Source organism: Eptesicus fuscus, chromosome 7 (assembly GCF_027574615.1).
Source record: "Eptesicus fuscus isolate TK198812 chromosome 7, DD_ASM_mEF_20220401, whole genome shotgun sequence".
Classification (NCBI taxonomy): Eukaryota; Metazoa; Chordata; class Mammalia; order Chiroptera; family Vespertilionidae; genus Eptesicus; species Eptesicus fuscus.
Genome location: NC_072479.1, coordinates 101,956,806 through 101,984,213, shown reverse-complemented (window position 1 = coordinate 101,984,213; position 27,408 = coordinate 101,956,806). Strand labels below are relative to the sequence as shown.

The window sequence follows — 27,408 nt, the reverse complement described above, 5'->3', positions numbered from 1 at the left end:
AAGAACGTAGCCTTGAAAGTAGCTTCTCTTGTAGTTTGAACAGAGGGGCTGTTTGAATCAGAGGAGCTAACAATCTTGGGGTTTAATTACCAGGTGCTTCTCATTAGTTGTGGAAGGCCACAGCAAGGGCAAAGAGGCCTTTATCTTGTCCTCATATGCACACTAGCCATCCAGGGCTTTCTTCCCTGGTGTTTCTATACCCGCACCATCATCTTTGCTCTGCTCATGTCTGTCTAACACCATCCCTGGGTGGCAGCTCCTCCAGAGCTACCCCTCTGGCAGCAATTTGGGAATGCATAAGGGAGGAGCAGAGTGAGGGTGGTGTGTGATGAGGACAGGGTGAGAGGGGCTCCTGGGGAAGCAGCCTGGAATGGAAGCAGGTGAGTCAGGGTCAGGTTGGACATAACCTGGGAGACAGACACACAGGACAAGGCTCATGCTTTTCCCACGCCCACTCACTCAGAAAGGTCCTTGGTCATTGTATGGGCTGAATTGTGTCTCCTCGCCCCAAATTGATATGCTGAAGTCCTCAGAATGTGGCTATCTTTGAGACAAGGCCTTTAGAGATGTGATTCAGTTTAAATGAGACACTTAGGGTGAACCCTGATCCAATCTGACTGATGTTCTTATAAGAAGAGGAAGTTGGGACACTTAGAGGGACCCGAGGGACTCACCAAGGGTCATGCACAAAGGAAAGACCACGTGAGGACAGAACGAGAAGGCGGCCATCTGCAAGCCAAAGAGAGAGGCCTCAGGAGCAACCAACCTGCCGACACCTCCATCGTGGCCTTCCAGCCTCCGGAACTGTGAGGGTCTAAGTGTCTGTTGCTAAGACCCTCCCCTGTGGAGCTGCTACTGAATCACCTCTCAAAATTCAGGTTTGTGTGCCCGATGTGCTCATAGCCAAAACACAGAGACACCAGTGCTTGAAGACAGAGAAAGGTTTATTCGATTTGGCCAAAGAAGAGGACAGCGAGATCTCTCAAATGTGTCCTCTCCAAAAAGCTAAAGTCAAGGGTTTTTATGCAGCGAGGGACTTGGGGAGGGCAGCTTCAGAGAACCTGGAGAGAAATCTGTGCTTCTTCAGTTTTAGATAGGGCTTTTCCATTCCAGCTCCGGGGAGCCAGCCGCTTGGAGACATCTTTCCATCCAAAAATAAAGTCATGAATTCTCCTCAGTCCCTGAGGAGACAAAAACACACACACATTAGCAACTTGCGAGGACCTTCCTGAGAACAAAGGGAGTTGAGCAGGAAGAGTTTTACCACGTGAACAAAGGCCTAATTAAGCATAGCTGCTCAGCCCGACCAGTGTGGCTCAATGGTTGAGCAGCGGACTCTGAACCAGGAGGTCATGGTTCGATTCCCCATCAGGGCACATGCCAGGGTTTCGGGCTCAATCCCTAGTGTGGGGCATGCAGGAGGCAGCTGATCAATGATTCTCTTTCATCATTGATGTTTCCATCCCTCTCTCCCTCTCCCTCCTCTCTAAAATCAATAAAAAATATACTTTAAAAAAATAGCTGCTCAAAAGACCAGGGGCATTAACACCACAGGGGCTGGGCTACAGTTTGTTACTAAGGAAGCCCTAGCAGCCGAATGCAGTCATTCTCTGTCTCCTCAGTCTTCTGATGGCCACACTCATACACATTCATGACCACTTGTGTTCGGTTTAGTAACAACATTTGGTTAATGTGGTGAGATGGGAGGCCCAAGGAAGGGGGGAGCACCTTTGCTGGGGGAGAGGGAGGCGCTGAGGGGTGGAGGGAGGAAGGGTCGGGGTGGAGAGGCACCTGAAGGAGCAGAGAGGCCCAGAGCTCAAGTGAAGGTCTTGGGAGGTAATGGGGGTGTGTGGGACGGGGGTGGGGGGGCTGAGGAAACTCATACCAGAGGATTTCATCAAGCTTCTCCTGCAGAATATAATAAGAATTTTGACAAATATTGTTCCAGTAGTTAAAACGCCATCCCCAGTGGTACACGAAGTTATCCCAGCAGTATTTAAAGTCTGCAGTAAAGAGGGGAGAAAGCAGGCAGGTCAGCCTAGGAGCCTTTCTCTCCTGAGCCTCCCCTGGACAACCCCACTCAGGACCCAGTTTCCTCCTTGCCAGGTGTCATCACTCCTGCCTCAGTTTCCCAAGTTCCCCTGCCACACTCTCCCTGGGGACCTCTACCTGCCCCCGCCCCCCACATTCCTGCCCCAGCTCCCTCTGCTCTCACCCTCTGGAGCCATCATGGCCACCTGGGCCCCTGCATCAACCAGATCTCGGAGCCCCTGGACATCTTCGTTCTCATAGTAGAGGCGGGCGGCGGAGATGCACAGGTCCACGTTCCTGTTCTCCTTCAGGAAGTGAGCCACCTGCTCTGCACACTCGAAGCAGGGGCTCCAGGATATGTACCAGGTGACACGGTATTGCACATCAGGACACGGAATCTCATCCGGAGACAGAACCACATCACAGAACCAATCCAGGAAGCAGAGTTCTGCGTGGTCAGAATACAACTGGGAGAGATGGAGAGAGAGAGAGAGGGGAGACCTTCGTGACAGAGCAGGCATGTGACCGAGCAGTCATGTGACCGAGCAGTCATGTAACAAAAGAGGCATGTGACAGAGCAGGCATGTGACAGAGCAGGCATGTGACAGAGGAGGCATATGACAGAACAGGCATGTGAAAGAGCAAGCATGTGACAGAGGAGGCATGTGACAGCAGGCATGTGACAGAGGAGGCATGTGACAGAATAGTCATGTGACAGAGCAGACATATGACAGAATAGGCATGTGACAGAGCAGGCATGTGATAGGAGGCATGTGACAGAGCAGGCATGTGACAGGAGGCATATGATAGAGCAGGCATGTGACAGAGAAGACATGTGACAGAATAGTCATGTGACAGAGCAGACATGACAGAATAGGCATGTGACAGAGCAGGCATGTGATAGGAGGCATGTGACAGAGCAGGCATGTGACCGAGCAGTCATGTGACCGAGCAGTCATGTAACAAAAGAGGCATGTGACAGAGCAGGCATGTGACAGAGCAGGCATGTGACAGGACTGGGGGGTGGGCACCAGGGGACAGGGAGCAATAGTCTCAAGGTCATGTTGTTGATTGACTTATCCCCATTTTATTTTTTAAAAATACGTTTTTATTGATTTTTATTTTTAAAAATATATTTTTTTATTGATTTCAGAAAGGAAGGGAGAGTGAGAGAGATAAAAAACATCAATGATGAGAGAGACTCATTGATTGGCTATCTCCTGTATGTCCCACACTGGGGATCGAGCCCACACCTGGGCATGTGCCCTTGACTAGAATCAAACCCAGAACCCTTCAGTCTGCAGGCCTCTATCCACTGAGCAAATCAGCTAGGGCTGTTTTTATTGATTTTTAGAGAGAAGAAGGGAAAAGGAGAGATAGAAACATTGATGCAAGAGAAGCATAGAACAGCTGCCTCCTGCACGCCCCTCACTGAAGATCAAACTTGCAACCTGGGCATGTGCCCTGAATGGAATCTAACAGTGACCTCTTGGTGCAGGGGTCGATGCTCAACCACTGAGCATCACCACAGAGCAATTCATCCCTTTGTAAACCCCTCCCCTCCCCAATGTTTTATTGACTCATGCCTTCCCACACGCATCCATGAACTCCAACATCCTGAGGGCCTGCTCCAGGCCAGGCCGCTGGGTCCAGGCTTGTTCCCTGGGTGCTGCCTGCCGGGGAGGGCCCAGAGCCACGCTGCCCACAGGGAGCCACTAGCACAGGTGTCTACTGTGTTCTTGAAAGGTGGCTCGCCTGCACTGATGTATGCGACAAACACGGAATACACACCTTGTCTCCGTGACGTAGTACGAAAGAAGAAGGTGAACTATCTCATGAAGAACTTTTATATGAACTACTGGAGGTCTGATGCATGAAAATTCGTGCAAGAATAGGCCTTCCTTTCCCCGGCTGCTGACACCGGCTTCCCTCAGGCACCCGGGACCCGGCCTTCCCTCCTCCTCCGGCTGCTGGCAGGCACCTGGGACCTGGGCGGCTTCTCTCGGGCCCCAGCTTTGTCTGGAAGGACTTCCAATCTAATTAGCATATTACCCTTTCATTATTATAGATATGTTGAAACAATATCTTAGATATATTACAAAGTACGTTACCAACATTAAATTGATCTATTTCTCTGAAAGTTTGAACACTGGGTACTAGAGAAGGTTAATGACCTAAGTGACCCCGATTGCCCTCCCACGGGGAAGTACTGCCACAGAGACACCCCTCCATCCCATAAGGGCTCTGAATAGTCTGCAGTCTGGGTGCAGAGGGAGGGCTGCTGTGTGGTGGACATTTCACAGGAGACACTAGTGCTTGCTCAGAGCGGGCTGGGGGCACACAGGATGTGGGTGTGGGTGCTCCCCTGGGGGATCCACATCCTGGGCCTGGAGGAGGCAGGAGGTAGCTGGGGGAGGACACAGCCAGCAGAGCACTTCCGGGGGCCCCATAAGGCACTGCTGCACAGCGGGCCCTGACTGTCCTAGACCCGCTTTCTTTTCTTTTCTCTCCTTTCAATCAACATTTTAATAACAAAGATACTATTTTTAACATGGTCGAGTATACTTGGCTAAGTCCGGATTTTTAAAAACAGAAGTATCTAGCCCAAGAGTATGACCACATACCTTTGTACAGAACATTCCATAGGTCAACAGAAAATACATTTGAGCACAAAAATATTTAAAGAGAATCTCTAAGCAGCATTTTATTTCTGCAAAACAGACATATATCTTGTACTAATTAAAAAGCACCTGTAGATAAGTACATATATTCTTAATAGACTAAGTCATTAACAATGACCTGGTAATCTTTCACTCCGATTTGAATGATTCATAAGCTAAATCTTACAACCACAAAAAGGTTTTTTATTCGCATTAAGATGTTACCACTTTTGACAAAAAAAAGCTTAAAATATTTTATATTTCAAAGGAAAATCAGCAACACAGCTGTCTCTACGGTGGTTTTGTTTCACGTGAGAGCCACCCTACCAAACACTGATGCTCGCCGGGGCTGCCCCACCCGAGGGCGCAGCAGGCCCGGGCTCCCTCACGGGTGAGTGTGAGGACCACAGCTTCATAAGGACACGTAGGCCCCCCCCCCCCCCCGTTCTAAAACGCACAGCAAAAGAAAACTGACCCAAACAACGTGACGCTGATCCCATTACATTTCCAATGTGTCCCACCCCTGCTCCAGTGGACCGACGTGGCGTCTGTGAATAAATAATCTGTTTGCTAACTCTACTGTTGCCCAGAAACATTTAATCGTCATTTGTACTAGATTCGTTTCTTAGTCCACGAAGCCCTGGAAGATGGAAGAATACTAGACCTTCTAGGTGTAAAGATAATGAGCATTGAAAAGCATTGCTGAACAAGGTCTCAGAGCTGGCTCCTAGGAAAAGGGGCATGACAGACACACAGACACCTTTAAAAGAGCATTTAAAATTAAATTATTTTTAAGTGTAATTTCATAACTTTCTGAAAAGGAAGTGCGCAAGCATTTGAAGTGTTTGATAGCACAGTAAAAGATGAAGAAGAAAACACAGGACAAGTACCCTGGGAAGAGAATCACTTTTCAATTATTGGGAAAATGCCGTTGTGTAGGAAAACAATGGTGAAACCCTTGTAATGCATATTTAAGTACATTTTAACGAGCTTTCAATCTCGTGTTTTTCCATCAAAACTCTGCTGAACTAGGTCTGTCAAGTCAATCCAGCATTGGTTGGTCATTTTGTGCTTTCAAAGGGTTTAGAGTCTCTAGTATATTTAATATTTTTCAACCCTTTATATGCCAGATCTGGCAGACAAGCTATGTTCCTGTGTGTGTGTGTGTGTGTGTGTGTGTGTGTGTGTGTGTATGTGTGTGTGTGTGTATCTTCATTTATAAGTAGAGGCCTGGTGCATGAATTCATGCACGGGTGGGATGTGGCCGGCCAGCCACCAGTGGGGCCGATCAGGGCAGGGCGGCTGGGGGGAGGGGCCATGGGAGGTTGGCCGCCTACACTCTCATCTATGGTAGTGGGGGCTGGAAGCTGATCGGGGTGCAGTGTGCATCAAAGCAACTAGTTGTTCCGGTGTTCTGGTCACTTGGCTTTTATATATATATAGACTAGAGGCCTGGTGCACGTATTCGTGCACTGTTGGGGGCGTGGCCTGCAGGGATCGACCCACTGTGGGAGCACACTGACCACCAGGGGGCATCTCCTATGTTAAGCGTTTGCCCCCTGGTGGTCATTGTGCATCATAGTGACTGATCGACCAGTCGTTTTGGTCATTCCGTTCAGTTGCTGGGCTTTTATATGTAGAGATAGCATTTCATGTTTTTGTGGTTCTAATCCAGGTATTTAACATTATGGCAAACACATTCATTTTTGCAATTCTCCTACAACCAACATCTTGAGTATCAAGCTTAGCCTGTGGGAAATTTCTTATGATAAACCAAAGCACATAACAGAGGCTTACGTACGGCCTATCAGAGAGACTTCAGGATGTGAGCATTACCTCTGAGGCAGCCCACAGCCTGAGCTCCCAAGGAGAATGGTGTAAGAAGAGTGCTTACTTTGTTGTATGTATGATCTAGATCTGAGACCCATTTTGCTAATTGGATTAGTGGCTGAATTCTAATAACAATAGAGCAATCACTGAGAAACAGGACAGGGAGGTGAAACAGGCCTTTATAAAAATTTTGCTTTTGAATATGGAAAAAGCATTTATGTATGTGAGTCCAATCGAATGTACTCTTTTTTATACAAGTAAGCCTGTCAGCACTTTTACCCAAGTTTAGACGCCCTTTCCTCCAAGATGGCTCAAGGCCTCTGGACGAGGTAGCCACTGAGGGCCAGCAGGTCCCCTAGAGGAGGCCTCGTGGGTAAGTCAGATGCCATTGTCTATGGCAGCAGTCACCAACCTTTCAGACCTCACAGACCACCAGTGCTCCATGGACCACCGGTTGGCAACTGCTCGTCTATGGCAATTCGTGAGGGTCAGGCAGGGGCATCCAGGGCTAAAACGCAGGACAGTGTTGTGGGAAGAAGCCTCTGGCATTTTACCTATTATCATCTCCCCACATCCTTCCCTGGCTTAGCTCCTGCCTCTGATGACCACATCTTGGGCACATACCTGGTTTCGAAAGACACCCTTTTGATAGCCAAGAAATGAGCCATTCTCCCATCTTTCCACTTTGAAGCAGAGGAAGGTAGACTTCCGCCCATAGGAATCTATGTTTTGGAAGTTGAAGTCGAAGGTCTTGGGTTTTATTCTTCTCATGCGATTGAAGGGGGCAAGAAAGAAAACCGAAAATTCAGTGTTCCCTCAAGTTTCTCCCATCTGGTGACTCCTGAACACCATGGAGAGCCTGGACACCCTGCCTCCCAGTAACCCCTTCTCTTCAGCATTTCCTGCCACCTCCAGGCTGGAAGCTGGGGGAGAGGAGGAGGGCAGGGGCTGCAGGGACAGTGGGGGGTGGGGGAGAGAGGGGGGTCCTGTCCTCTCCCTTAGGGCCCGGCTCTACTGCTTCCAACAACACACGCCCATCCCCCACCCCCAATCATTTCAATACAGAAATGAGTAATAAAACTGCCTCCACCCCCAAACATTAGATTTTCATACTAAGGTGCAATTCATGACTGACCTTTCACCTATGCACGTTTATTATTATTTTTTAATGTCAGGCTAACACCTAAATTCACAGGCTCCGGCTACTGCTCTAGGAGCTCCTTGAATCTGAACTCCTCTATTCCTCCCCAAATCCAGGGGCCTCACCCCATTTTACAGAGGAGGAAACGGGGCACAGGGAGGGGAGTAGCTGCCCAAGTCACAGGGCTGCTAAGTGACAGAGCCGGTCCCTTGCCCAGGCAAAGCCATGCCCCGCCCTTGCAGAGGTCAGCTGGCAGCGGTGGCCCTACTGGGTCAGAGGGTCCTTTCTCCTCGTTGTAAACAGAGCATTCCCCCACCGGTGGGTGCACTGTAAACACCAGGGCGGGCATGTCTCTGGGGACAGTCTGACTTTGCTCTTCTGCTCACAGGATTTCCTTCCTGCTCAGCGAGCTCCTCTCACTCTGTGTGGATAACGGGGTCGGTAGCATAGAGAGTGGGTCCCAGTGCTTCAAACCAAATGCCCCCAGTGCTCCGCTCATCCCCCAGTGCGATTCTGACGGTCAGGAGGGCACAGGAAAGGCCACAGAGCAGGGGCCCCACAGGCCAGGGGGCGGGGGGGACAGCCAGCCCCACAAGTGCAGACTGAGAGGAGGACCAAGTGGACAACAGGCCTGGGGGAGGGGCAGGAGGGCCATTCAGAAGCAATCGTGGGGGGGCATCCCCAGAAGAGGGCAAAGCCCCCATGGAGTGGGACCTGCAGAGAAGGTGCCCAGAGAGGGAGAGAGGCCAGGCTGGACCAGGGGAGGACAAGGCTGAGGACAGAGACACCTCAGGGCGTCCAAGCAGAAAGGGCTACAGAGAAGGACAGAGTGCGGCAGTACCTGGGCCTGGGCCTGGGCACCGGAGTTAAGTCTTGGTTCCTGTGTTGCTGCTGCATTTCTGCTCACAGGCCCAGAGCTTAGGAAAGTCCCTTGATAAAGGACCTTCCCGCCTTCTCAGCTGAGGCCCCACCTCCTTCCTGCTTTGGCAGCAGGGGTGGGCGGGCCCTGGGGTGTGCTCTTCCTCAGCCTCAGACCCACCTTCCCTCCTCCTCTGGGGCCCGCCCTCTGGACAGAGCTGACCTCTGCTGGAGACAGGCTCCTCTGTGCAGCAGGACCCAGGCTTCCTGCAAAGGGAAAGTGAAAGTGATGATGGCAGAGAGAGGGGAAGGGCCTGCACATCAGTGACAGATGTGGGTTGAGTTCCTCGTTCTGGACTTGGTCCTCTGCTCAGGTCCCTCCGCCTTCACAGGGTGGGAGGACACCGCTGGCAGGCCCTGTCCCGCTTGCTTTAGGAGAGCTTTAGACAAGCTGGACAGTGACCCTTGTCAGTTACATTGCAAATGCTTTCTTTCGATGTGTGGCTAGGCTCTCACTTCATGAAGTCTTTCCATGTATACATGTCTTAATTTTTAATGTTTTCAAATGTGTTAGTTTTGTCATATATGTACATGACATGACATAGACATGACATTTTAATTTTGTATTGGATAGCCAATGCAAGGACATTTAATGACTTTCCTTCCATGTCATTTTGTCCTACTGATGTGCAATGTCACAACCCTAATGTGTGTGTGTGTGTGTGTGTGTGTGTGTGTGTGTGTGTGTAGGTTGTCTCTGACTCTCTCATATGCTCCATTGCCTCACCTGTCCATTCCTTGGCGACTACCACGCTGCTCTGCCAGGGCCTCAGAGTAGGTCCAATATCTGGTATGCCGATCCACCTTAGCTTCAGTTAGAAATTGTATTGGCCTTGTACAGATCTGCATGAATTTATAGACAAAATTTCCTTAAAATATCCTATCTCATAAAGAGGGAATATGCAAAATGACCATCATGCCGTAACAAGATGGCTGCACCCACAGTGGAGGCTGAGTTCCCATAACGAGCCTTAATGAGCAATCAGCAGGGACCTGAGGTTTTGTGGTGCTGGGCAGGGGCAAGTGACCTAAGGCTGCACCCCCCACCTGGTCGGGCTTGAGAGGGGATCTCAAGCTGCACCCCCCACCCTGGTGCCAGGCTGGGTGACCTCAGGCTGTGCCCCCGTCCAGGCAGGGCTTGATGGGGGACCTCAGACCACGTCTCCTGCCCAGCGGGGCTTGATGGGGGTGGGGCCGGCCAGGTCTAGATTTAGCCCAATGGGGGTGGGGCCAGCCAGATCTGGGTCTTGCACGATTTTGAGGCACATGTGGGTGGGTGGGGACTTGACTCTGGTTCCTGTGGCACGCTCCAGACTCTGACAGGAGGAAGATTTTCATATATATTTTATTAATATTCTTTCATTTCTGACACTTCTATTATACAGAAAGAGCAAATAGCAATATTAAAATATTTCCTCTAATTAATTCCCTTTTAATGTGCACGAATTTTGTGCACTGTGTCACTAGTGTTTTATAAATTGATTTCAAAGACAGGAAGGAATGGGGAGGGAAAGAAAAAAACATCAATGATGAGAGAATCATTCATTGGCTGCCTCCTGCATACCCCATACTGGGAAAAGATCCTAGAACCTGGGCATGTGCCCATGCATGAATCTCCTGATTCAAGGGTCCATGCTCAACCACTGAGCCAAACCAGCTGAGTGATGGACAACATTTCGTGTTTCATGAGATACCCTATTATCAATGTGTAGATCAATCTTGGCAGGCATAGACGTGTCTGAGGCACTGAGACTCTCCATCCATGAACATGGTATATATCTCCATTTCTATGGGCCTTCTTTTATGTTCTCAGTGAGTTGAAATCAAGTTAAAGGGGAACCTGGAAGGGAAGGAGAGAGACAGCCATGAGGGCAAAGAAGAGGAAAGGGAGCACAGGGAGGAAGGAACGGGATGAAAAAGGAAGATACACCACTCTGGGCAGATGGAGAGAAGTAAAGCAGCGTGAAGAGAGGAAAGAATGGAGGGGGGAAAGGGGCAGAAAGGGAGGGTGTGACTCTGGGCTTCTCCTTGTCTACCTGCAACCTTGGGAAAAGGGAAAAAGAACTTTGCCTCAGAGCAATATGGACTTCAGTAGTCATTCCCTGCTCTGAGAATTGGTGCAGTCTGGACAAGCTTGGGGATGAAGGGGCTTCGCCCAGGTCCTGAGACACGGTGAGTCTGCACTGAAAGGCAGAGGTTAATTTAAAGCAAAGGAAATGGAGCCCCTCTCAATACATGCTGCTCACGTGGGCATGGTGCTGTCACTTCTGGGACTGGCATTCTCCCTGGCACACCTGCAGAAAGGAGGGGAGGAGACAGGAATGAGGGCAGCAGCCCACAGGGAATGCTGGGAGTCCTGGGGAGAGGTCAGGCGAGACACTGGGTCAGGAGACTGGAGGAACACCCGGGGACCAGAGGAGGAGCTGGCAGAGGATAGGGAGGGAGTCCCCATCAGGGAAGGCAGGAGGAGGGGTCGGGAGCAGGGGCCAGCCCTGTCCTGGGTCTCAGCCTTGACCACCTGCTGAGGCCCCCAATGCTGCTTGTCACCACCTCTTCCCAACACCTGGCTGCACATGGTGTGAGCAGACAAGGCTGGAGGACTGAAGGATTATTTGTGAACAGATTGATTTATGGAGCCAGAGACTTCCCTCTTCTTTACAATAACCTCATCCTTTGTTGAAGACTAACTATCTCAGACATTGTCCCAAGTGCCCGACATTTAACTGTCACCACAGCCCCGAGGTCAGTCACTGTTCCTCTCTCTGTGTTACAGGCGGGGAATCCAGGAGGCAGTCCTGTTCCCCCTGCCACACCCACAGGGCCTCCAAAGGAAGGAAATGCCACTGGAAACGGATTTATGGGCCGCCCATCAGCTGCCCTTCATGGCCGGTCCCTGCTATTGCCCATCGAAAGGATGTACAGGCGTGAACATTCTGTGGTTGGTCCAGTCCCCTCCCTGCCCCCTGGGAAGGAGGCATGATTGTGGAGGTGGGCCGCCATCTTGGAGGAGACCAGCAGGAGAAGACCACCCCCAGAGCTGAGTTCAGGTCCGGGGGGTGGGCCTGATTCCAATAGTATCGCTGAGCGCCTGAGCCAGGCCCACACTGTCCTGATCCCACTGGTCTTGTCCTGGGAAACAAGCTGACTTTCAGCCCCTCAGTGGCGGCCACAGTCCCCTGACAACCCAGCCTTCTGCCCTGGATCTCCTTCCTGCCCCTTGTCTCCCACCATTGGCCCTCAGTCCTGCTTTGCCCCGCCCCGCCCCGCCCCACCCCACCACCCCTCTCCTGTCCCTTTCCTCCATCTCCTCAGGTCACTTTGTCTATCAAGTCTTCCCTCTGGCTTGTGTGCTCCTGACTCAGTCCCTTCCTACTGCTTTGGCCACGAGCATCACCACTGTCCTTATTCTCTCTCCCTCCAATGTCTCTCACACTAAAGGGTTCAGTCCCAGTCCCTCACATCCTGTGTGAGGCTGAAGCAGGTGGTCCGGACATGTGAGCGGAAGCCTGTGGTTAGAGACCTGGGAGCCCTGGTTGCCTGTAAGGCCTTGTGCAGGGTGCCCAGCTGCCAGGGGCTCGCTCAGCATGGTTCCGGCTCCACAGAGACACGGCAGGACAGACAGCTGCTGCCTGCATCCTGCGTGGCCCAGGTCCTGGCAAGGGCAGAGGGATCCTCTCTGCAGGGAAGCCCCTCCCTCCAGCGTCCTCTCCAGGGAGGGGGATTGGAGCGGCCTGAGGACTGCAGTCCCCCCAGCCCTCCCCTCAGCCAGGCGTCCACCTCAGTTGCTCTCCCCAATAGTGACGCTGAGTCTTCCTCTTCTCTCATCGCCCGGCTGTCATTTCAACGCAGCTCTCCTCTCAGCGTGTCCTGGTCGATGCCTTTAGGCTTTTGACTCTGAGATTCCGCTCCTGTAAATATGACTGACGTCACGTGACCAGTGGCACTTAGCGTGACCACTGCCCTCCCTGAGGTGCCCGCAGAAGAGAAAGGCGTTTTCACGTTTGCAAGTGCGTATTGAACTGTTTGGACTTCACGGAACACTTACAGAGGAAGACATTTTGAGGAAGATTCTTACTCTTTCATGTTATTGTTTTGGATTCAAAATCAATGTAAATAATTAATCCTCTAAGTATGATTCTGATAGTAAGGAATAGAGTGTTACCGGTGTGTATTTGGAACATATCACTGATTTTAAATGAAAAGTAAATCGATCAGATTTTTAAAAAATTCTTTAGGAGCTCATTCATTGCCTTTTGCTGGTTTCTTTCTATCAATTTGGAGATGGTGGCAAATGATGAGTTTTTATTACTTGTTTTTATTTTTATTTTTTATTGATTTCAGAGAGTAAGCGAGATGGAGAGAGAGATAAAACATCAATGATGAGAGAGAATCATTGACCAGCTGCCTCCTGCTCAGGGGTCGAGCCTGCAACCCGGGCATGAGCCCTTGCCTGGAATCAAACCCGAGACCCTTCAGTTCACAGGCTGACGCTCTATCCATTGAGCCAAACCTGCTAGGGCCGTTTTCACTTCTTGAAGAAAGTGTCTTATTCGTTGTTCACCAGAAGACCTCGGAGTGCTTAGAGAGATGGAAGTCCATGCTTCAGTTTTCCCGATTCTAGATGGAGAAGGAGGAGGTGGAGGAAGCAGGGAGTGAGGCAGGTGGGAAGGTGATCAGAGCAGAGTCTGGGGCAGTCACAAAGGCGGGGGCGGGGAGGCGGTGGGGGGAGGAAAAGGGGTGCAGGAGGGGAGAGAGCAGAGGGAGTTGTGACACCTGAGAGGAGGGCTGGAGCTGGGGCCCAGGAGAGAGCAGGTGACCCAGAGGGAGAGACTGGCCCAGGGAGACAAGGGGAGGGGGGATGCTGGCAGGGGGGGGGGTTGGGGGGGGTCAGGAGGGAGGAATCTCACCCTGAGAATGTCCTCCAAACTCTTAGATAGGCTGCAGCTGTTTATATATATTCCTTTCCAGTACCGGAATGGTCGTAGGGGGTCATCCACAAAGATGTCCCAGCAGAAGGCAAAGTCTGAAAGGGACGGGGAGACCGTGGTGCGCTTCAGCTCCGGAGCCGTGAGGGGACTCACAGAGGCTGACTCCTAGGGACACATCTTCCCATCCTGATCCCACACTCCTTTCTCTCTCCTTCCGGGACTTCATTGTCACTCCAGTTCCTTTTCTCCTGGGAACCAGCACGCCTCTCCCCCCTTCTGGAAGCCTCCTCTTGCACGTGTCCTTCACCTCCCTCCCCAGCCTGGACCACCTCTCTCCCCTGAACTTCTTCTCCAGGAGGCTCCCCGACTCCCCGCCTCCACCTCCACCTCCGCAGGCAGCTAAGGGGGCTTCTCCTTCCTGCCTGGTCCTAGTCCCCCCCAGTTCCTGCCCGGGTGCCCTGGGCTCTCACCAGCTGGAGTCATTATTGCCACCTGGGCCCCTGCGCCTTGCAGGCTGCGCAGCCCCTGCTGGTACTGGGGGCTCCTGGAGTAGTAGAGGCGGGCGGCGAAGATGCTCAGCTGCACGTGCTTGTGGTCCCTCAGGAACGCCACCACCTGCCTCGCGCATTGGAAGCAGGGGCTCCAGGACATGAACCACGTGACATGGTAGTTCTCCTCACGGGACAGGTTCTGGGCCAAGAAGGCTTGCTGGGTCTTGAACCAATTCAAGAAGCAGATTTCTGTGTGGACGGGCTTCTTGGGATAGAACTGGGAGAGATGGAGAGGGGGAGGGGGCCCTCTGGGCTGGCAGAGCAGGCAGGTTGCAGGGCTGGAGGAGTGGGGACCAGGGGACAGGGAGCCAGAGTCTCAGAAGCATGTGATTGGTTGATTGGTTGATTGGTTGATTGATTGATACCTCTTTAAACGTCTCCCCTCCAGGCTGTTTTAGTTTAGTCTTCCCCTCCCACCCTCATCCATGAACTCCAACACCCACCCTCCCATTCTTTCATTCTACGAGCATCAGGGTGCCTGCTCCAGGCCAGGCCGCTGGGTCCAGGCTTGTGCCCTGGGTGCTGCCTGCCGGGGAGGGCCCAGAGCCGCGCTGCCCACAGGGAGCCACTAGCACAGGTGTCTACTGTGTTCTTGAAAGGTGGCTTGCCTGCACTGATGTGTGCGACAAACACGGAATACACACCTTGTCTCCGTGACGTAGTACGAAAGAAGAAGGTGAACTATCTCATGAAGAACTTTTATATTAACGATATGTTGAAACAATATCTTCGATATATTACCAAGCACGTTATCAACATTAAATTGATTGATTTCTCTGAAAGTTTGAACACTGGATACTAGAGAAGGTTAAATGACCTAAGCGACTCTGATTACACTACCACGGGTAGGACTGCCACAGTGACACCCCGTCCACCCCATAAGGGCTCTGAGTAGTCTGCAGTCCGGGTGGAGAAGGGAGGGCTGGCGTGTGGTGGACCCTTCACAGGACACCTTAGTGCTTGGCTGCAGGGTGGCGGCTTGCTCTGTGTCTGCGGAGGCTGCCGACCTCGCCCAGGTGTGAACCTGGCGATTCAGGAGGGTCAGGCAGGGCCATCCAGGGCTAAAACGTACGACAGTGTTGTGGGAAGAAGCCTCTGGCATTTTGCATATTATCATCTCCACATCCTTCCCTGGCTTAGCTCCTGCCTCTGATGACAGCATCGTGGGGCACATACCTCATTTTCAAAAACCCCGGTGCCCACGTCCCAGGACAAGCCCTCCTGTGTTCTTTTCACTTGGTAGCAGAGGTAGCAGCCATTCCGACCTTTGGGGTTAGGCCAGTTTGTAAAGTGAAAGTAGAAATAATCAAGACTTAACCATCTCATTGGGTTCCTGGGGGCAGGAGAGAAAAGAGAAAATGCAGGGTTCCCTCCAGTTTCTCCTATCAGGTGGCCTGGGATACCTGCCTCCCAGCAACCCCTTCCCTTCAGCATTTCCTGCTGCCTCCAGGTAGGAAGCCGGGGGAGAGAAGGAGGGCAGGGAGAGGGGGGGGGGCCTGGGGAGAAGGGGGGGCTCCTGTCCTCTCCCTTAGGGCCCGGCTCTGCTGCTTCAATAGCACACGCCCATCCCCCACCCCCAATCATTTCAATACAGAAATGAGTAATAAAACTGCCTCCACCCCCAAACATTAGATTTTCATACTAAGGTGCAATTCATGACTGACCTTTCATCTATGCACGTTTATTATTATTTTTTAATGTCAGGCTAACACCTAAATTCACAGGCTCCGGCTACTGCTCTAAGAGCTCCTTGAATCTGAACTCCTCTATTCCTCCCCAAATCCAGGGGCCTCACCCCATTTTACAGAGGAGGAAACGGGGCACAGGGAGGGGAGTAGCTGCCCAAGTCACAGGGCTGCTAAGTGACAGAGCCGGTCCCTTGCCCAGGCAAAGCCATGCCCCGCCCTTGCAGAGGTCAGCTGGCAGCGGTGGCCCTACTGGGTCAGAGGGTCCTTTCTCCTCGTTGTAAACAGAGCATTCCCCCACCGGTGGGTGCACTGTAAACACCAGGGCGGGCATGTCTCTGGGGACAGTCTGACTTTGCTCTTCTGCTCACAGGACTTCCTTCCTGCTCAGCGAGCTCCTCTCACTCTGTGTGGATAACAGGTCGGTAGCATAGAGAGTGGGTCCCAGTGCTTCAAACCAAATGCCCCCAGTGCTCCACTCATCCTTCAGTGCGATTCTGACGGTCAGGAGGGCACAGGAAAGGCCACAGAGCAGGGGCCCCACAGGCCAGGGGGCGGGGGGGACAGCCAGCCCCACAAGTGCAGACTGAGAGGAGGACCAAGTGGACAACAGGCCTGGGGGAGACCGGGAGAGCCATTCAGAAGCAATTGTGGGGGGGCATCCCCAGAAGAGGGCAAAGCCCCCATGGAGTGGGACCTGCAGAGAAGGTGCCCAGAGAGGGAGAGAGGCCAGGCTGGACCAGGGGAGGACAAGGCTGAGGACAGAGACACCTCAGGGCGCCCAAGTAGAAAGGGCTACAGAGGATGGAGTGGGGACAATACCTGGGCCAGGGCACCGGAGTGAAGTGTTGCCTGGGCCTTGCCCTTGGTCCCCGGCGGCGCTGGCGTTGCATTTCTGCTCACAGGCCCAGGGCTTAGGAAAGTCCCTTGATGGAGAAACTCCCAGCCTTCTCAGCTGAGGCCCCACCTCCTTCCTGCTTTGGCAGCAGGGGTGGGCCGGCCCTGGGGTGTGATCTTCCTCTGCCTCAGAAGCACCTTCCCTCCTCCTCTGGGGCCCGCCCTCTGGGCAGAGCTGACCTCTGCTGGAGACAGGCTCCTCTGTGCAGCAGGACCCAGGCTTCCTGCAAAGGGAAAGTGAAAGTGATGATGGCAGAGAGAGGGGAAGGGCCTGCACATCAGTGACAGATGTGGGTTGAGTTCCTCCTTCTGGGCTTGGTCCTCTGCTCAGGTCCCTCCGCCTTCACAGGGTGGGAGGACACCGCTGGCAGGCCCTGTCCCGCTTGCTTTAGGAGAGCTTTAGACAAGCTGGACAGTGACCCTTGTCAGTTACATTGCAAATGCTTTCTTTCGATGTGTGGCTAGGCTCTCACTTCATGAAGTCTTTCCATGTATACATGTCTTAATTTTTAATGTTTTCAAATGTATTAGTTTTGTCATATATGTACATGACATGACATAGACATGACATTTTAATCTTGTATTGGATAGCCAATGCAAGGACATTTAATGACTTTCCTTCCATGTCATTTTGTCCTACTGATGTGCAATGTCACAACCCTAATGTGTGTGTGTGTGTGTGTGTGTGTGTGTGTGTGTGTGTGTGTAGGTTGTCTCTGACTCTCTCATATGCTCCATTGCCTCACCTGTCCATTCCTTGGCGACTACCACGCTGCTCTGCCAGGGCCTCAGAGTAGGTCCAATATCTGGTATGCCGATCCACCTTAGCTTCAGTTAGAAATTGTATTGGCCTTGTACAGATCTGCATGAATTTATAGACAAAATTTCCTTAAAATATCCTATCTCATAAAGAGGGAATATGCAAAATGACCATCATGCCGTAACAAGATGGCTGCGCCCATGGCGGAGACAGGGATTCCGTAACACAAGATGGCTGCACCCACAGTGGAGGCTGAGTTCCCATAACGAGCCTTAATGAGCAATCAGCAGGGACCTGAGGTTTTGTGGTGCTGGGCCAGGGCAAGTGACCTAAGGCTGCACCCCCCACCTGGTCGGGCTTGAGAGGGGATCTCAAGCTGCGCCCCCCACCCTGGTGCCAGGCTGGGTGACCTCAGGCTGCGCCCCCGTCCAGGCAGGGCTTGATGGGGGACCTCAGGCTGCACCCCCTGCCCTAGCGCCAGGCCAGGGAACACAGGTTGTGCCCCCCCGCCACCCCCGCCCAGCGGGGCTTGATGGGGGTGGGGCCGGCCAGGTCTGGATCTAGCCCAATGGGGGTGGGGCCAGCCAGATCTGGGTCTTGCACAATTTTGAGGCACACGTGGGTGGGTGGGGACTTGACTCTGGTTCCTGTGGCACGCTCCAGACTCTGACAGGAGGAAAATTTTCATATATATTTTATTAATATTCTTTCATTTCTGACACTTCTATTATACAGAAAGAGCAAATAGCAATATTAAAATATTTCCTCTAATTAATTCCCTTTTAATGTGCACGAATTTTGTGCACTGTGTCACTAGTGTTTTATAAATTGATTTCAAAGACAGGAAGGAATGGGGAGGGAAAGAAAAAACGTCAATGATGAGAGAATCATTCATTGGCTGCCTCTTGCATACCCCATACTGGGAAAAGATCCTAGAACCTGGGCATGTGCCCATGCATGAATCTCCTGATTCATGGGTCCATGCTCAACCACTGAGCCAAACCAGCTGAGTGATGGACAACATTTCGTGTTTCATGAGATACCCTATTATCAACGTGTAGATCAATCCTGGCAGGCATAGATGTGTCTGAGGCACTGAGACTCTCCATCCATGAACATGGTATATATCTCCATTTCTATGGGCCTTCTTTTATGTTCTCAGTGAGTTGAAATCAAGTTAAAGGGGAACCTGGAAGGGGAGGAGAGAGGCAGCCATGAGGGCAAAGAAGAGGAAAGGGAGCACAGGGAGGAAGGAACGGGATGAAAAAGGAAGATACACCACTCTGGGCAGATGGAGAGAAGTAAAGCAGCGTGAAGAGAGGAAAGAATGGAGGGGGGAAAGGGGCAGAAAGGGAGGGTGTGACTCTGGGCTTCTCCTTGTCTACCTGCAACCTTGGGAAAAGGGAAAAAGAACTTTGCCTCAGAGCAATATGGAGTTCAGGAGTCATTCCCTGCTCTGAGAATTGGTGCAGTCTGGACAAGCTTGGGGATGAAGGGGCTTCACCCAGGTCCTGAGACACGGTGAGTCTGCACCAAAAGGCAGAGGTTAATTTAAAGCAAAGAGAATGGAGCCCCTCTCAATACATGCTGCTCACTTGGGCATGGTGCTGTCACTTCTGGGACTGGCATTCTCCCTGGCACACCTGCAGAAAGGAGGGGAGGAGACAGGAATGAGGGCAGCAGCCCACAGGGAATGCTGGGAGTCCTGGGGAGAGGTCAGGCGAGACACTGGGTCAGGAGACAGGAGGAACACCCGGGGACCAGAGGAAGAGCTGGCAGAGGATAGGGAGGGAGTCCCCATCAGGGAAAGCAGGAGGAGGGGTCGGGAGCAGGGGCCAGCGCTGTCCTGGGTCTCAGCCTTGACCACCTGCTGAGGCCCCCAATGCTGCTTGTCACCACCTCTTCCCAACACCTGGCTGCACATGGTGTGAGCAGACACGGCTGGAGGACTGAAGGATTATTTGTGAACAGATTGATTTATGGAGCCAGAGACTTCCCTCTTCTTTACAATAATCTCATCCTTTGTTGAAGACTAACTATCTCAGACATTGTCCCAAGTGCCCGACATTTAACTGTCACCACAGCCCCGAGGTCAGTCACTGTTCCTCTCTCTGTGTTACAGGCGGGGAATCCAGGAGGCAGTCCTGTTCGCCCTGCCACACCCACAGGGCCTCCAAAGGAAGGAAACGCCACTGGAAACGGATTTATGGGCCGCCCATCAGCTGCCCTTCATGGCCGGTCCCTGCTATTGCCCATCGAAAGGATGTACAGGCGTGAACATTCTGTGGTTGGTCCAGTCCCCTCCCTGCCCCCTGGGAAGGAGGCATGATTGTGGAGGTGGGCCGCCATCTTGGAGGAGACCAGCAGGAGAAGACCACCCCCCAGAGCTGAGTTGGGGTCCGGGGGGTGGGCCTGATTCCAATAGTATCGCTGAGGGGCTGAGCCAGGCCCACACTGTCCTGATCCCACTGGTCTTGTCCTGGGAAACAAGCTGACTTTCAGCCCCTCAATGGCAGCCACAGTCCCCTGACAACCCAGCCTTCTGCCCTGGATCTCCTTCCTGCCCCTTGTCTCCCACCATTGGCCCTCAGCCCTGCTTTGTCCCGCCCATCCTACCCTACCACCCCAACACCCCTCCCCTGTCCCTTTCCTCCATCTCCTCAGGTCACTTTGTCTATCAAGTCTTCTGGCTTGTGTGCTCCTGACTCAGTCCCTTCCTACTGCTTTGGCCACGAGCATCACCACTGTCCTTATTCTCTCTCCCTCCAATGTCTCTCACACTAAAGGGTTCAGTCCCAGTCCCTCACATCCTGTGTGAGGCTGAAGCAGGTGGTCCGGACATGTGAGCGGAAGCCTGTGGTTAGAGACCTGGGAGCCCTGGTTGCCTGTAAGGCCTTGTGCAGGGTGCCCAGCTGCCAGGGGCTCGCTCAGCATGGTTCTGGCTCCACGGAGACGTGGCAGGACAGACAGCTGCTGCCTGCATCCTGCGTGGCCCAGGTCCTGGCAAGGGCAGAGGGATCCTCTCTGCAGGGAAGCCCCTCCCTCCAGCGTCCTCTCCAGGGAGGGGAATTGGAGCGGCCTGAGGACTGCAGTCCCCCCAGCCTTCCCCTCAGCCAGGCGTCCACCTCAGTTGCTCTCCCCAATAGCGATGCTGAGTCTTCCTCTTCTCTCATCGCACGGCTGTCATTTCAAGGCAGCTCTCCTCTCAGCGTGTCCTGGTCGATGCCTTTAGGCTTTTGACCCTGAGATTCCGCTCCTGTAAATATGACTGACGTCACGTGACCAGTGGCACTTAGCGTGACCACTGCCCTCCCTGAGGTGCCCGCAGAAGAGAAAGGCGTTTTCAAGTTTGCAAGTGCGTATTGAACTGTTTGGACTTCACGGAACACTTACAGAGGAAAGACATTTTGTTGAAGGTTTTTAATCTTTATTGTTATTGTTTTGCATTTAAAATCAATTTAAATAATTAATCCTCTAAATATGATTCTGATAGTAACGAATAGAGTGTTACTGGTGTGTATTTGGAACACATCACTGATCTTAAATGAAAAGTAAATTGATCAGATTTTTAAGAATATTTAGCAGCCCATTGGTTGCCTTCTGCTGGTTTCTGTGGATCAAGTTGGAGATGCGGCACGTGATGCGTTTTCACTCTTTGAAGAAAGTGTTTTATTCCTCGTTCAGCAGAAGAACCCCGACTGCTTAGAGAGACGGAAGTCCACGCTTCAGTTTCTCCGATTCTGGATGGAGAAGGAGGAGGTGGAGGGAGCAGGGAGTGAGGCAGGTGGGAAGGTGAACAGAGCAGAGTCTGGGGCAGTCACAAAGGTGCGGGGTGGGGGGGGGGGGAAGGGGCGCAGGAGGGGAGAGAGCAGAGGGACTCCTGAGAACTGAAGGGAGGGATGGAGCTGGGGCCCAGGAGGGAGCAGGTGACCCAGAGGGAGAGACAGGCCCAGGGAGAGAGGGGAGGTGGTGGAGCGGGGGAGGGGGGGGCGGGGGGGGGGGGCGGGGAGCAGAAGGGAGGAATCTCACCCAGAGGATGTTCTCCAGCTCCTGAGAATGGGCTCGTATGTGTTCGTCCAGTTCAGACCAGGGCTCGAACGCCTGGCCCTGGTTGTCCACGAAGGTTTCCCAGCAGTGCTGCAGCTCTGATGGGAACAGGGGGGGGAAAGGTGAGCTCCTTCTAGAGCCCAGGGAGGGCCCAGGTCTGACTCTAGGGACACACCCTCCCCATCAGAATCTCCCCGCCCCCTTTCTCTCTCCTCCCCAGGCACTGAGCTCATCCCTCAAATTCTTTCTTCCACTGGAATCTGAGGCAGCGCCTCCCCTTCTACCAGGAAGGACCTGGGTCCTTATGGCACAGGGACCCACCTCCCCTCCCCAGGACCCCTCTGTCCCCTGAACTCTCTCCTCCAGGAGACTCCATCCTCTCCAGACCCTGCACCCGCCCCCTGCAGGCAGCTGACAGGCGTCCCCACCCCATTCTCCTCCTGCCCCCTCTGTGCAGCCATTCCCCAGCCTCGCTGCCCACCCACCTCCCACCCTCAGGAGTCTCCTGCTGACCTTCGAGGGTCATGATGGCGAGTTGGGCCCCAGCGTCCCGCAGGTCACGCAGCCCACGCTCATATCCACTGACTTTGGTATAGATGCGAGCAGCGAAGATGCGCAGGCTCACGTGGCTGTTCTCACGCAGGAATGCAGCCAGCTCGGGGGCACAGTCAGGGCGGGGGCTCCAGGAGACGTACCAGGTGAGTCTGTACTGCTTCCCCCGATCCAGGCCCCAAGAGGGGAACAGATCCAGGAAGCACAACTCTGCATGACGACGGGGTTCCCGGGGTGTGTCCGCACCCTGAGCACAGAGGGGGGAGAAGAGGGATCTGTCACGTTCTGTGAACGGCGGGGGGGCGGATGGGACCAGCCAGAGGCAGGTGAGGCACTGCACTTGTGGGGACCAGCAGCCTGCCAGGCTCTCCCAGGAGGGACTGGAGGGCGCACCAGGGGGGAGTTCTGGTGTCTTCCCTCTGCCCTGACCCCTCCTCAGTGGCACAGCAGGAGGGACAGGCTGAGCCTGGAGGCCCTGGGACACTGTGGCTGCTTCCTTAGGTGTGGCGCAAAGCTGCCAATCACGGCATAGCTCGTGCTCCCTGACTCTGGGCCACGCCACAGCAGCTGGGGGGCCAAAGGGACAGTGCTCAGAGGACACCCCGCGGGCATGGAAACCTTCTCCCTGAGCGTCCCGGGGCCCCTACGGGAGGTGCCCGCTCACCTGGTTGCGCAGGAAGCCCTGGCGCTCCTCCATTGGGGCCCAGGTGTCGCCCTCCAGGACCTCCACCTCGTAGCACAGGTATGTTTTCCTCTCCGGTTTCACACCGAAGTTGTCCTCGAAGGTGGCTATGTCCATCAGGGGTCTGTGGGCAAAGGCAGGAGGAACATAAGGCATGGGGCTCCTCTGGGGATCACCCCGTTCTCCTCCCCTCGGCACCCCACATCCCAGCTAGACCCACAGAGGATGGGCGTCCGCTCACTTCGCTGGAGCCACCTAACCTCCCTCTGTGACCCCTTTGGGGGCTCCTGGGGAAGTCAGCTCAGTCCTTTGGTCAGGGTCCGCCGGGGAGCAGTGCAGGGGCTCAGAGCTGTGACGGGGCCTCTCCTGGCATCATCGTCCTGCCCTCGTCCCCCTAACCCTCCCCTGCCTGGTGCAGGCCAGTGGGGCTCTTTCCTCTGGTCTGGGCTGACCCGAGCCCACGGAGCATCAGGGAAAGGCTGGCCCCATCGGGGAAAAGGGATGCTGAGCTTGTCTTCTCCTGATATTCCCCTTCTCCTCATGAAAACAATCATGCCCTTTACAAAACGAAGACATAAATCTGACCGTGACCTCCTAGGGCCTCAGTTCAGAGCAGAAAGAATAGATTTCATGGGAGACCAAGGGAGAGGAGAAACAGGGACTCCCAAGGGTGACCCCCAGATTTTAGCCGGAGGCCTAGGGCAGGTGGGTAGGACAGGCCAACTGGGCATCAGCTGAGGGGTCTTGGCTGGACATATAAGGGCCATCAGGAGGGACGGGAGAAGCAGGGGGTCCCCTGGGGAGAAGGCAAGTCCCCTTCAGGGAGCCAGGAGGAGGGCTCGGAGGCAGGGCTGCTCCAGGGGCGGGTCGTACCTGGCACGGGGTGCTGGGTTGTCCGCCATGTCTCAGCTCCTTCACCTTCTCTCTGGCCACGGCCCGTCCTCCTCCTGTGATGCTTTCAAGGACTGAGGTGCCTTATATGCCATCAGAACAGCTGGAACCTGCTGAGCTGGCACTGCTGCGCCCCACCCCTTCCCAAAACTGAAGACACTCATGCCACCCACATGGAGTCATGGAAGAGGAAACTTTCTTACGCAAATGTCTCATCAGTGCCCTCAGGGGCAAGTTAGGTTTTGATTTCTCTGTTCTGACAACAGCCCTCCCTGGACTGACCTTGGGCCAGTGAGGTCCCAGGAGGCTGGGGTCACTCTGGGCAGCACGGCACAGCCAGGCAGGAGGCGAGAGCGCAGGTGAGAGGACAGGTGTTCCTACCTGAGGAAGGTCCGGGCCCGGGGCACAGCGCCCCCACAGGACAGGCCCTGGATGGCCACCCCTGCCTCTCCCGCGCCACCAGTGCAGGGCATGGCCGGGCCCAGGGCAGGGACCCTCGGGGCTGAGCCAGGGCGGACTCTGCTCTAGAGGAAGGGCAGGGCGGGACCCACGTGAGCGGAGCTCTCCTTAGGAGCCACCCCGTAAGGGGAAGAGCCTGGGCTCGGAGGCTTTGTCCTCCCATTACACAGAGGGGAACAGAGAGGCTCCCTCAGGGCTCGGCCAGGAGGGCCTGGGAGCAGAAGGAAGCAGGTGCGCCCCGCCTCAGGAAGGGGCCACCGCTCGTCCTCTCCACCCCCAGCCGCGGGGAACGGGGGACTTTGTGTTCCAGGCTCAAGTGTGACCTGAGCCCCAGCTGGTAGAGGTTGTCCCCGAGGGGATGCCCCTCTGTCCCACTGACTGTCCATCGGCTCCTCTCAGACCACCCTGTGCCGGCCCCACGCCCCCTCCCAGGGGACGTGCCCACCGCAGCCCCAGGTCTGTCCCAGCGCACTCCGCGCTGCATGCTGGCTCTGTGGCTGTGGCTAATGTCCTTGCTTCCAGCTGGCGGTCCCACCGCAGGTGCCACAGATATGACAAAGATCGGGCTTGGGACATGGCTGTGCCTGGGCAACGGGCCGAAGGCTGCCCTGACTCACCAAACACAGACACACACACACACATACGCAAGCTGATGACAAGCAGGAATCTCCTAGGTTCTCCAGACACACCCACAAGCCTCCGTCTGAGGGGCAGGAAGCAGCGGACGCCACCACGCCCCAGGCGGGTTTGCAAGAGCCTCATCATCGAATCAGAAGACACATCGTTGTATGTTTCTTTTTAATATATTTTTATTGATTTCAGAGAGGAAGGGAGAGGGAGAGAAACTTAGGAACATCAATGATGAGAGAGAGTCATTGATCGGCTGCCTCCTGCACCCCCTCATTGGGGATCTAGCCCACAACCCGGACATGTGCCCTGATGGGGAATTGAACCGCGACCTCCTGCTTCATAGGCTGATGCTCAACCACTTGGCCACACTGGCCGGGCAAGAGGCTGCTCTGTATGAGGCCCAGGTCTGCCCTCCCGCGGGTGGCCTTCCGGTGGGAGGACAGGCTGACGTGCGAGCCCAGGGCTCAGCCGTGTCCTCAGGCTGTGAGCCACCCTCTCCGAGGTCTCAGTCCCCCGTGTCATGGGCAAAGCTCTGAGCCCGCGGGCCCGGGGCGACGGGGCCCTGGGAGCTGGGGGTCAGGTCTGCCTGGACCTGCATGTGACAGCGCAAACAGTGGGGCCCCCTCTCGTCATGTAAGACCCGTGTCTTCTACCCGCACGTCCGCTTTCCCAGAGTGACTGACAGCGTCTTGGTCACTTGCCTCCAGGAACAGAGGTGGGAGCTCTTGCCAGAATCCACGAATCGAAACCCAAGGAGCTGATTCGATGATGAGGCTCTTGCAAACCCGCCTGGGGCGTGGTGGCGTCCGCTGCTTCCTGCCCCTCAGACGGAGGCTTGTGGGTGTGTCTGGAGAACCTAGGAGATTCCTGCTTGTCATCTGCTTGCGTGCGTGTGTGTGTGTGTGTGTGTGTGTGTCTGTGTTTGGTGAGTCAGGGCAGCCTTCAGCCCGTTGCCCAGGCACAGTTGTGTGCCAAGCCCGATCTTTGTCATATCTGTGGCACCTGCGGTGGGACCGCCAGCTGGAAGCAAGGACATTAGCCACAGCCACAGAGCCAGCATGCAGCGCGGAGTGCGCTGGGACAGACGCGGGGCTGCATCCACAGCCCTGCCCTCTCAGGCCCAGGCGCTGAGGTCTCTCTGCTCCCGGAGCCTCTACTCCAGGGTGGGCCTCTCCTCGGGGGGACTGGAGACGGCTCTGCTTCCTGGTGGCTGCTCCACCCCCAGCCCCTCTGTCTGGACACTGCCCTGGGCACCTTCCCTTCTCCGTTCCTTCCCCGGAGCCGGCCCTGCCCTGGGTCTCAGCACGCTGCTCTGCCAAGGCCTCCCCGGGGCCTGGCCGCACGTGTGTGAGCGCTGGTGGGCTATTTGTGGATTGAGGGATTTACCACCAAGGGATTTCCCCCTCTTTCTAAACGAAAAATCATCGTTTGTTGAGGGATAACTATCTCAGACTCGGTCCTAAGCCCTTGACGCTCACATTGTCATTTAACTGTCACACAGCCCCATGGTCCGTCACTGTCGCCATCCCCGTGTTTGAAGGGAGGAGCCCAAGGCCCAGAGGTGAAGTCAGGTCCGCGGTCCCTGAACATGGAGGAGGGTGTGTCCAGAGTCAAGTCCACGTCCTTTGGACCCTAAAGAATCCCGGTAGAGACGTCCCAGGACAGACTAACACAGCTGCTCAGACACGGGGGAGGCAGGGAGCACAGGAGTGGCTGTGGAAGGAGGACCCACTCAGGAAACTGAAGTGAGGAGTCTGGATGGGGAGCAGAAAGGAGAGGGGGCAGGACCAGATGCAGAGAGAAGGGCCTGCAGAGAGGAGATGGGGGGGGGGGGCAGCCAGGGCTGGGGATGCCCAGACAGAGGGGCAGGAGGGCCTCAAGGAGGACAAATGGGGTCTCAAGCCCCCGTTGGAACTGTGAACTTTTGGGGTTCCCTCCGTCACCCTCATGGTGGACGACTACACCTGTCACCAACAGGACGTGCGGGCTCGCAGGCCTGGGGCGGGTCCTATGTGCAGGTGGGCAGCCACTGGGAGTCCGAGGACACCAGCGGAGAAGACAGGCCCTGAGTCCCCAAGCATCTCGGACTTTATAAAATGGAATGTTCGGCCCTGGCCGGTTTGGCCCAGTGGATAGAGCGTCGGCCTGTGGTCTGAAGGGTCCCGGGTTCAGTTCTGGTCAAGAGCACATACCTCGGTTGCAGGCTCCTCTCCAGCCCGGGTCCTGGTTAGGGCTCATGCAGGAGGCACCCAATCGATGTGTTTCTCTCACATCGGTATTTCTGTCTTTCCCTCTCTCTAAAAATCAATGGAAAAATATCCTTGGGTGAGGATAAAGGAAAAAAAAAAGGAATTGTTGATAAAAGGTAAATAAGGGCGTGTGAGAGGACTGGGCTCGGTGAACGCCCAGGCCGCTGTGGCTGCTGCGATGAGCTGAATCCTCGCCCGAGAGCTGGATGGAAGCCAGGCTCCTCCTTCCCCAAAGCCCTTCCATCTCCCCCAGAGTCTTTGCAAGTCGTTGAGTTTGCGCACACACTGAGCACCTACTGTATACACGGCAGAGGGAGCTGAGAGGGACCAGAAAAGGATCTGGGGGCTCACACTCCTGAGGCTTCTGTCTCACCCCCAGGAGGAGGCGCCCTGAGAGAAGAGAGCCACACCCTCCTTCCCTGGCCCAGAGCCAGTGACGGGGGGCAGAGGACAGACAGCTCTCCGGGTTGTCAGACCTGAGGACCAGAGCCAGCCTC

General features: G+C 54.4%; 2 protein-coding genes across 3 annotated transcripts; both read right to left on the bottom strand.

Moving 5' to 3' along the window:
* Nucleotides 1-926: 926 nt before the first annotated feature.
* LOC103289073 (DNA dC->dU-editing enzyme APOBEC-3D) lies at nt 927-16,704 on the bottom strand. Its single transcript, XM_054718646.1, has 10 exons — nt 16,567-16,704; nt 15,236-15,392; nt 13,979-14,276; nt 13,488-13,603; nt 9,308-9,338; nt 8,504-8,564; nt 7,146-7,284; nt 2,216-2,498; nt 1,886-2,003; nt 927-1,181 (listed from the first exon to the last, which is right to left on the bottom strand). The coding sequence occupies exons 1-10, from the start codon at nt 16,635-16,637 to the stop codon at nt 1,175-1,177; spliced, it is 1,281 nt and encodes a 426-aa protein (XP_054574621.1). The 5' UTR covers nt 16,638-16,704; the 3' UTR covers nt 927-1,174.
* A 4,108-nt stretch (nt 16,705-20,812) lies between these two features.
* LOC129149857 (DNA dC->dU-editing enzyme APOBEC-3G-like) lies at nt 20,813-23,650 on the bottom strand. Of its 2 annotated transcripts, none has more exons than XM_054719542.1 (5): nt 23,556-23,650; nt 22,665-22,806; nt 22,035-22,247; nt 21,431-21,546; nt 20,813-21,141 (listed from the first exon to the last, which is right to left on the bottom strand). In XM_054719542.1, exons 1-5 carry the CDS (start codon nt 23,582-23,584, stop codon nt 20,970-20,972), a joined length of 672 nt encoding a protein of 223 aa, XP_054575517.1. In that variant the 5' UTR covers nt 23,585-23,650; the 3' UTR covers nt 20,813-20,969. The 2 variants fall into 2 exon arrangements, with proteins under 2 accessions (XP_054575517.1, XP_054575518.1); XM_054719543.1 differs by having other exon boundaries at nt 21,060-21,141; nt 21,962-22,247.
* Nucleotides 23,651-27,408: the final 3,758 nt, after the last annotated feature.

Bases quoted from the DNA above. Each gene is read 5' to 3' on its own strand.
- LOC103289073 (XM_054718646.1), bottom strand. From the start codon at position 16,637: ATGCAACGCCAGCGCCGCCGGGGACCAAGGGCAAGGCCCAGGCAACAC. The intron at 9,339-13,487 runs GTGAGATTCCTC...AGGCCCTGGCAG, and splicing joins GTTTGGAGGACATTCTCAGG to AGCAGCGTGGTAGTCGCCAA. The intron at 2,004-2,215 runs GTGAGAGCAGAG...TCTTTACTGCAG, and splicing joins GGCCATGATGGCTCCAGAGG to ACTTTAAATACTGCTGGGAT.
- LOC129149857 (XM_054719542.1), bottom strand. From the start codon at position 23,584: ATGGCGGACAACCCAGCACCCCGTGCCAG. The intron at 22,807-23,555 runs GTACGACCCGCC...CTTTGCCCACAG, and splicing joins AACCCAGCACCCCGTGCCAG to ACCCCTGATGGACATAGCCA. The intron at 21,142-21,430 runs GTGAGATTCCTC...TTCTCCATCCAG, and splicing joins AGCTGGAGAACATCCTCTGG to AATCGGAGAAACTGAAGCGT.